The 8,685-nt window shown below is 56.9% G+C and overlaps 1 protein-coding gene across 1 annotated transcript; it reads left to right on the plus strand.

The window, feature by feature from the left end:
• The first annotated feature begins 48 nt into the window (after positions 1–48).
• On the plus strand, positions 49–6,382 carry FBLN7 (fibulin 7). The gene is made up of 9 exons (XM_010706386.4): positions 49–231; positions 307–760; positions 2,112–2,271; positions 3,196–3,366; positions 3,539–3,664; positions 3,737–3,874; positions 3,947–4,084; positions 4,628–4,766; positions 4,892–6,382. Exons 2-9 carry the CDS (start codon positions 671–673, stop codon positions 5,262–5,264), a joined length of 1,335 nt encoding a protein of 444 aa, XP_010704688.2. The 5' UTR covers positions 49–231; positions 307–670; the 3' UTR covers positions 5,265–6,382.
• Positions 6,383–8,685: the final 2,303 nt, after the last annotated feature.

An 8,685-nucleotide genomic window follows, 5' to 3' on the forward strand; every position in this document is an offset into this window, starting at 1 on the left:
GCGCCATGCCCAGCAGATGGTGCAGGGACCCCACATACTGCACGGTGTTCACTGCACCCCACAGTGTGTGGCTGTGGGAAGGGGATACCGGCTCGGGGAAGAAGCTGCATGTGCCCCAGGAGTGGCATTTTTGCAACCCACAAACATTTGCTCTGCATGGGAATCCTGCGGGCTGGTAACGTGGGCTCCGTTGAAGGTGGGGTGCAGCGGTGGATGTTGGCTGAAATCCAGGTAGCTAAAGAGATAAGGGGAAATAAGGTGAAACAGCTGGCAGCGTGATGAACCAAAGGCAACCCCCCCTTACAGGGCAGGCCTTGAGGTGGCTGCAGGCAGAAGGGCTCCACGCAGCCAGCCCATCCATTCGGGATGACGGTGACCACAGCCGGGACTCAGGGAGGAGGACGCGGGCTGCCCCCAGGCCGGCTGCCCCACGCGAGCCCCGAGCTCCGCTCTCCAGGGCGAGCTCCGCCGTCCGCTGCCCCTGTCCCGCTTCACGGGGTGCGAGCAGCGCCCGGCAGCCGCCGTGCCGTTCGCCAGGGCTCGGCTTCCCCGGCCGCGGTGCGCAGGGCGGCGTGGGAGGGATAACTCATCCCAGCCAGGAGGCAGAGGTGCCGGGCGGAGGGAGCTCACCGCCTTCCTCCCGCCAAGAGCCCTGCTCGACCGCGGGACCATGGCTTCGGGGCTCCGCCGCAGCCTCCCTCTGCTGCTGCCGCTGCTGCTGCTGTGCCCGGCGGCACGGCTGGCCACGCCGGCGGCCCAGGTGAGCTCGTCCTCGTCCTCGCGTGGGTCTGGGCTACGTGCGTCCTTTCGTCCCTCTGCCTCCCCAGGGCTGGGCGCCGCGGGGTCTCGGGGATGCCTCCTGCGAGATCTCATCTGCTTTCCCTTCTCCCCAAAGCAGGAGGCTTAGAGCATGCTAAACGCACCCTCCCGCTCCCCAACTCTTCGAATCCCCCCTCGCAGTTCGATGCAATTTGCGTTCCCCGCCCCAGCAGGTGAGCCAAGCGGGGAACGCACGTCCCGCTGCAGCTCCGCTCCCTTCTCCGGCACCCGAGGCTGTGGGAGGGAGGTGTGAGCACGGAGGCTGTTAGAGCAAAGCAAAGCAAAGCTTCGGTATTGCTTTTGTGTTGCTGTTTGTTTGTTTGTTTTTAAATTTCCCCGCACCTGAAATCGTGACCAAGTACGCCCAGAGTAAAAAGCACCACTGTTTTTATGGGAGAGTGGGGGTTTGTTACGGCTCAGCACCCCGCAGGGAGCTCTGCTGGCTCCTGAAGTTAAAATCAGACCTAACAAAGAGCTGTTTATTGAAGTGCGCGGGATGCCAGGCATCTATTTGCTTTTTCCTCCCTCTTCCTGTGCTGTGCACCCCAGAGCTGCCGGCAGGGCTCAGCTCATCCCCGGCAACCCTGAAACAGCCCCGAGCAGCGGCTGGGGATGATGCTGAGTGCCTCGAGCACGCTGTTTGGGGCTGGCTTTTCTTTTTTCCTTTGCAAACCCTCGGTAGCTTTTTGCAAAGTGGATCAACCCCTGCCCTGCAGCTCTGTTTGCTCGGTTCCAGCCTTGGACCCGTCTCCTTTTCCCATCACTTCGGGGCACAACGTGGGGTTATGCACTCCCGATAGGGATTGTTCATCCCCTGCTCCACGTGCTCTGCAAATCTCCAGGCACAAAATTGACTCTGCTGTGCTCAGCTCTCGCTCTTTCCCTTCGGTTTTCAGTTAATTCCTCAGGAAACCTATAATAAAGATGCCCGTCGCCTGCATGAGTCAGTCCCTTGGTAACGATTAGCTTGCAGGCAGAAGTCCCACAAGTGTTTCTGGCCCCAGAAGAACTCACAAGACATCTGTTTTCCTATTATTTTCTAACATGGAAGTGGGACACGGCTCTAGATCCAGCAGGACGAGCTGTGGCATCTCTCCCAAGACTAACAAAGCTATCAGAGCGATGCGTTGCCATGTTAGGATGTAGGAGGCCATGCCACAGTTAACGATTCGCCACATGATGATGTTTGGGTTCAGAACCCCCGTGTTTGGCCAACGGGGGCAAATGATGGGACCTAGAGAAGCCTGGTGGGTGCTGGGGCTGTGGGTGCTGAACGCTTGCTGTGCCCGCAGGGCTGCCCAGGCAGGCAGCAGCTCCTGGCAGCTGTGCGGCAGATGCAGCAGCTGCTGAAGGGGCAGGAGACGCGCTTCGCCGAGGGCCTGCGCCTGATGAAGAGCCGCCTCAGCACGCTGCATGCAGCCCTGGCCAAGGCGGCCCCGGAGCCCACGCCTGGTGAGTGCCAGGGAGTCACGGGGCGATGGGGTGAGCAGTGGGCTCGAGGGTCTTTGGTCTTTTGGGGTTGGATGCTACCGATGAACAACCGTGGCTCTGCCCGCTGACCCCATCCCACTGCTCTTGGAATTTGAATCATGAAGGTTGGAAAAGACCACTGAGATCATTCAGTGCAACCCCAACCCACCCCACTGCGCCCACTGCCACATCCCTTGGAGCCACATCCCCACAGCTCTGGGACACCTCCAGGTGACCCCACCGCTCCCTGGGCAGCTGTGCCACTGCCTCACTGCTCTTTGGGAGAAGGAATTGTTCCTAACAGCCAACCTGAACCTCCCCTACTGCAATTTAAGGCCATTACCTCTCATTCTGCAGCCTCCTTTCAGGTCGTTGTAGCAAGCCACGAGGTCTCCCCTGAGCCTCCTCTTCTCCAGACTGAACAGCCCCGGTTCCCTCAGCCGCTCCCCATCACACTGGTGCTCCAGACCCCTCACAGCCCCGCTGCCCTTCTCTGGACACGCTGCAGGCCCTCGGTGTCTTTCCTGCAGTGAGGGCCCAGCACTGAGCGCAGCACTCGAGGTGCGGCCTCACCAGTGCCAGTGTGGAGGGACGCTCACCTCCTGCTGCTGACACAAGCCGGGATGCCATTGGCATTCTCAGCCACCTGGGCACACTGCTGGCTCACGTTCAGCCAGCTGTCAGCTAACGGCCCCGCAGCCTTTACCTCCGCACAGCTTACCAGCCACTGCCCCAAGGCTGCAGCGCTGCGTGGGGCTGCTGTGGCCAAAGCGCAGCACCCGGCACTCGGGTTGGTGAGGCTCATCCTGCTGGCCTCAGCCCATCGATCCAGGCTGCCCGGATCCCTCTGTAAAGCCTTCTGTTCTCAGGCAGATCAACACTTCCCCCCCACTTGGTCTATTGCAGTGTCCTGCCCAGCCCCACAGGCCCCTGCTGGCGGGCGAATGTTCGGCACCAAGTACCTGGTGGAGCACGAGGTGCACTTTGCCTGTGAGCCTGGCTTCGAGCTGCAGGGTTCCAGCACACGGATATGCCAGGCCGATGGCAGCTGGAGCGGACAGGAGCCGCGCTGCACAGGTACCACTTCCCTTCCTGAAGAGCTGGATGTGGCTACAGCTGTGGGAGCATTTCCTGGGGTCCTGCAAGTACAGACGCAACCTGGGCTTACTGGAACAAGAGGGATTCTCGTGGTCCAAGTTTGGTGTGATGCTGTTTCAAAATACAACAGACAAAACCTGGCTTTTTGCAGAGCTCAGCACATGCTCCAGCAGCCCCTGCCAGAACGGTGGCACTTGCGTAGAGGGACCAGGCCAGCACCGCTGCCTCTGCCCACCGCCGTGGAGCGGGGCCGCCTGCCAGCACCGCACGCAGACAGGTGGGTGGCACAGGGTGCTCGGGTTGGGTGCGTGCTGTGTCCTGGCCTCACCTTGCCCCTGGTGCCCTGCAGAGCCCCCAGCATGGAGTGCGACAGCCGATCCTGCCTTCAGCCGCAAGCCCCGCTGTGCCCAGGTGGATCACGCCCAGCAGTGCCGCTGCGAGCCCGGCTTTCACATGAGCGGCACAGCCGCCGCCAGCCTCTGCCAGGGTAAGGGCTTAAGGAGCCGCAGGGTGAGGAGTAAGGGGCCGTGGGTGTGCAGCTCTGCTTGTTTCCCTGCAGACGTGGACGAGTGTGAGCTGTACCAGGCAGAAGGGGCCCCGCGGCTGTGCGCTCACGCCTGTGTCAACCTGCCCGGCTCCTACCGCTGCGCCTGTCCCAGTGGGTACAGCCTGCTGGGCGACGGCAAGAGCTGTGAAGGTGAGGCAGCGTGGACAGCTTTTCCGCTTTGTCCAACCTTGCACGATTGCCCCAAAAGTAGTTCATAGTGAAAAATTTTACATTTCCCCATTTTCAATGTGATTTCTGCTGCTATGCTATGTTTTCATAACATCTTGGTAACACTCCCAACACATATCCGCAGTAAAAGCCCTTGGTCTTACTGCTAGGTAAGCCGCCCTTACCTTTCTTGGTGTGCTGACGCATTCAGTGAGCTTAGCAGAAAGTTAAGAAAACAAGCCCATCCCGCTGCCCTAACCCCTGCTGGCCCTGGGCAGCAACAGTAGGAGAAGAGTAGGAGTTGATGGAAAGTGAGATCTGGGGGTGAACTTAGTGATTATTTCCATCCGATCTGGGTTTGCAGCCTTACCCAGTGCACGATCAGGGAGGGATGCAAGTGGCAGGGTGGGAAGCTTCCACGCTTTCCTTATTCCTATCGAAGGTTTGCTCCATTTCACCTGTTTCCTGCCAACATGCACCTGGAAATAAGGGTTTCCAGGTCTCTGTTGCTTGCCTGTTTTGCAGACATCGACGAGTGCGCTCTGTCGCGGGACAACTGCACGAGGGGCACAACGTGCATCAACACAGGAGGGGGCTTCCAGTGCGTCAGCCCCGAGTGTCCCCAGCCCGGCGGCAACATCACCTACGTGAAAACATCTCCCTTGTGAGTGCCGCACGTGAGACCTGGCCCTGCTCTGTGCGTGGGGCATCCCAACCCCCCAGTCCCTCCTTGCAGAGAGGAGGACCACTGGGGATCCCCCTGAACTTCCTCCTCCATTCCCTTTGCAGCCAGTGCGAGCGCAACCCCTGCCCGATGGATAGCAGATCGTGCCACCAGGCGCCCAAAACCATCTCCTTCCACTATTTGCCCCTGCCCTCCAATCTGCTGACCCCAACCCCGCTCTTCCGCATGGCCACGGCGGCGGCACCCGGCCGGCCGGGACCCGACAGTCTCCGCTTTGGCATTGTGGGAGGCAACAACCGGGGCCACTTTGTGATGCAGCGCTCGGACCGGCAGACCGGGGAGCTCATCCTGGTGCAGAGCCTGAAGGGCCCCCAGACCATCCAGGTGGATGTGGACATGTCCGAGTACCTGGATCGCACCTTTCAGGCCAAGCATCTCTCCAAAATCACACTCTTCGTCTCTGCCTATGAGTTCTAGGGCACACCAGGGGGCGGCTGCAGGGTTTGGATGCTCTCATGTGCGTGGTGGCTATGGTCCCTTTTCAGATGAAAGCACTACAGGTGCCAGCAAGCACTGGAGCCCTGAAGCCAGCTGTCCCCCCTCTGCACTGAGGTGATTTTGTCTGAGTCTCCAGGTGCTTTTTACTCCCACCTCCATGGAAAAAGCAGCACGTGATGTGCGACAAACTGCATGCAGGTTATCTGCTTGCTGAGTGCGGGAGCAGGGCGTTATTTTTGCTCACAGCTCCAGGAGGACATCCTATAACCTCTGCACCTATGCAATGCAAATGACAGGTAGAAACCAAGGTGCTTACTTCTTTTTTGATTCCTTTTTTGTAGGAAACAAGCTAAGCCAGTGCTGTCAGCCCTTCTCTGCACTGGGCTGGGCTTGCTTCCCTCTGAACACCAAGACCCCCAGCTGAGATTTGCTGAGTGGAGCTCAAGCTCTCGGTGCTGCTTGGGGTGGTGGCAGCTGTGCCCTGAAGCCCTGAAGCTGCCTGGCACAACACACTGCACCACTGGGAGCACATGGAGAAATTCTTCCCAGCCTACACCTGAAGCAGAAAGTTTGGGGTGGGACCCTCCAAAAGTGAGATTGTTGCTCGGGTTGGGGTCAGCCATCCTGATGTCCCCAGAGATGCAGGAAGGACTCGGTGCCATCCTACATGACGAGCTGGAGATGAGGGATGGCTGGAAGGCTGTCCCATGCCTTAATCCTCTTGGATGGGGTCATGCACCTGCATCCACCCGTGACCTGGCATGGACGTGCCATGGGGATCGCTTCAGCTGAGCACGGTGCTTGTCTTGCAAGAGCTCAGGGTGTGAATATCTCATTTTTTAACACCCCTTGTCCTCTTGTAGGAATAGTTGTCGGCTCCTGCCATGGTACTGCAACACGTGCCCAGGGCTGGCACTACTGTGGTGCTCACCTCTGCTCCCCAGTGCAGCGCTTGTGCATGTAAACCACAAAAACATTATGCATGTTTCTTTCTCATTTAGTACAATTAAAGGACGATATAGCCTCTGAGTAGGTGCAGAGCAGAATAAAGTATCCACAGCGTGTGTAGGGTGTGTTCACCCACAGCCAACTGGGAATGGGTTCTGGGTTTGTAGGACTATAACTTGTCGTCGTTTCTGTTCTCCTGCTTTATGCTGCTGGGGAGGGCGGGGTAGGAGAGGAAGGAAGTGTGGGGATGTGCCAATGAAGACAGGCACGGGGAGCTGCGTGGTCAAAGTACCTTAAGCTTTGGGTGGAAAAGCTTTAGTGCCATGCAGGAGGAAAGAAAACACAGCAGAGCAGGGCTCTGCAATGACACCTGGTAGCCCTTCAAAAAGCAGCTTTCTTTTCTAGGGAACTTAGCCCAGATTTAAAGAAGTCTTGCTCTTAAGATAAAGAAGTCCATACGCTAAGCGGAAAGGGATTGAAAAGTACAAGTGAAGAAACTGGTTTGAAGCAAACTGTACCCCTTGGGTTTTGCAAGGAGCATTCTCTGCGGAGACCTGATCTCTTCCTTCCCCTCTCCCTGGTTTTCCAACACAAGGCACCCGCACTGCCTCATGTCCCAAGTGAACCAGGGGGAACTGAACCATGCCTTGAAAAGGGACTGGCAGATTCAGACTAGCACTGTCTGGGGGCTGAAGGGAACTCCAACCACCTGCTGGATTTCTGCACGTGGTTTTTCCCAGTATGGCAGAGCCCGAATCCTGCCCACAGCCAGGCGGGATGGATGAAATGCACCTCGGCTGGGAAGCAGGAGAAGATGACTTTCTGAATAGTTTCCATCTGATGCTTTAGCTGGCTGATGAGGCTGGGGATGGGTGTTTGGACCTTTGCGTTGGAGGCTTTCATTGCAGAGTAATCCTTCACTGACAGCATTTTCCCAGTTCCCAAGGCCAAGGTGAACGGGTTTCCTCTCTTCAAGATGCACTGAGACACAGGGGACTGGCACAGGGACGTGTAGGAGCATCTCTGATCTGCTTGCAAAGTGGTGCCCATCCTCCCAAGCGTTTCTGGCCTGCCCCAAGAGCCCAAGGATCAGAGCTGGGAAGCTTATATGTCTCACAACCTTAGCTGGATGCAGATCTCTCTTTCAGCCCCAGAAAAGTTTCAGGTTGGCTCTGCTGTGCCTGGACTGGGCTGGAAACCTCTGGCCAGCATTTGAGCTGACTAAAGGAGATTTTTCCCTCTCCCAGAGCAGCAACTGCAACATCTTGCAGCCTGGAATGTGCAGTATGAAGCTCTTCTGGCCCTGGTAAATACAACTTCTCCTTGGGATAATAACATTTTAGAGCCCAAGAAATAGCTAGGTTTGCCTCTGCTCCCCTGCTGGCACTGAAGGCAAGTAGTCCACGTGCAGCTGGCTCCAGATTTGCTCTGCATGCCCTGGGAGAGCCCCAAAGCCACCGTACCACCCCTCGAAGGGCTGATGAGAGCCCTCCCCTGCTCAGGAAGGACAGTAATCCCAAATCTAAATGTATAGAGAGATTCCTGGAATATCTACCAGACCAAATAGGTTTATAGAAGGAAAGAGGAACCCAAATGATTTTTTCCCCCCCCCCAGAAACAAAACATCGAGACTTAACCTTTGCTATGGCCCTGGACCTCTTGAATGTTTTACCCAGTGACCTGTACCAATCTCTTTCCCCTTTTAGGGAGGGAATGATAGCAGCATTAGATAGAGGAGGATCCTTTTCACAGCACTGTCTCAGAGAGGATTCTCTCCAGGTTTCCTTATAAAGCTTCCTGGAGTTGCTCTGTCTCCTCTTGGCCTCCCAGTTCAGAAGAGAAGAATTTTGTATTTCTCAAAAAGCACAGAGTGACTTCGCATGCCTCGCTGCTTCAAATCCTGAGGGGCATCCTGGGATTTCAGAGCTGGGATTTCACCTCAAGGCTCTCTCTGGAGTCACCTTGCCATGGTCTGCACTGCACTGAGGCCTAAAGAGATGACCTGATGCTTGTAGCACTGGCTTCCTGAGTGACTCTCCCATCTGGCTTGTAGCAGAGCCAGAACAACCTGGAGCCCACACTGTCTGCCTGCGCACATCCAAGTCTATCCCAAAAGCTGCTGGATGGAGAAGGAAATAGCATCTTGTTCCAACTGCTTCCCACTTGGCAGCCTGTGGAAATCCAGAGCACGTGGGGCATGCGCACAGCTGCAGACCATCCTGACAATTCATCAGCTGCAGCAGGCATAGTAGGTGTATCCCAGCAAGGAGGGATCAAGTAATTTCCTCCCACGGCACATGAGAATAGGGTGCTGGAAAGCCACTGTGGGCATTCCTCCCGCTCTCCCAAGTGTCTGTGTAGCCACACAGGACATCTCAATGTAAAGCTGCCCAGGAAAGGGGTCTTAAGACAAACCTTGGCAACCCAATGAATGGCCTAACCTTGTAGGTGC

Source organism: Meleagris gallopavo, chromosome 2, assembly GCF_905368555.1.
Source record: "Meleagris gallopavo chromosome 2, MGAL_WU_HG_1.1, whole genome shotgun sequence".
NCBI classification, from domain to species: Eukaryota; Metazoa; Chordata; class Aves; order Galliformes; family Phasianidae; genus Meleagris; species Meleagris gallopavo.

What these genes read in the sequence shown, in the direction of transcription:
- FBLN7 (XM_010706386.4), top strand. Translation starts at nt 671, where the DNA reads ATGGCTTCGGGGCTCCGCCGCAGCCTCCCTCTGCTGCTGCCGCTGCTG. An exon ending in GGCCCCGGAGCCCACGCCTG is followed by an intron (nt 2,272 to 3,195) that starts GTGAGTGCCAGG and finishes GGTCTATTGCAG; the next exon opens with TGTCCTGCCCAGCCCCACAG. An exon ending in CGACGGCAAGAGCTGTGAAG is followed by an intron (nt 4,085 to 4,627) that starts GTGAGGCAGCGT and finishes CCTGTTTTGCAG; the next exon opens with ACATCGACGAGTGCGCTCTG.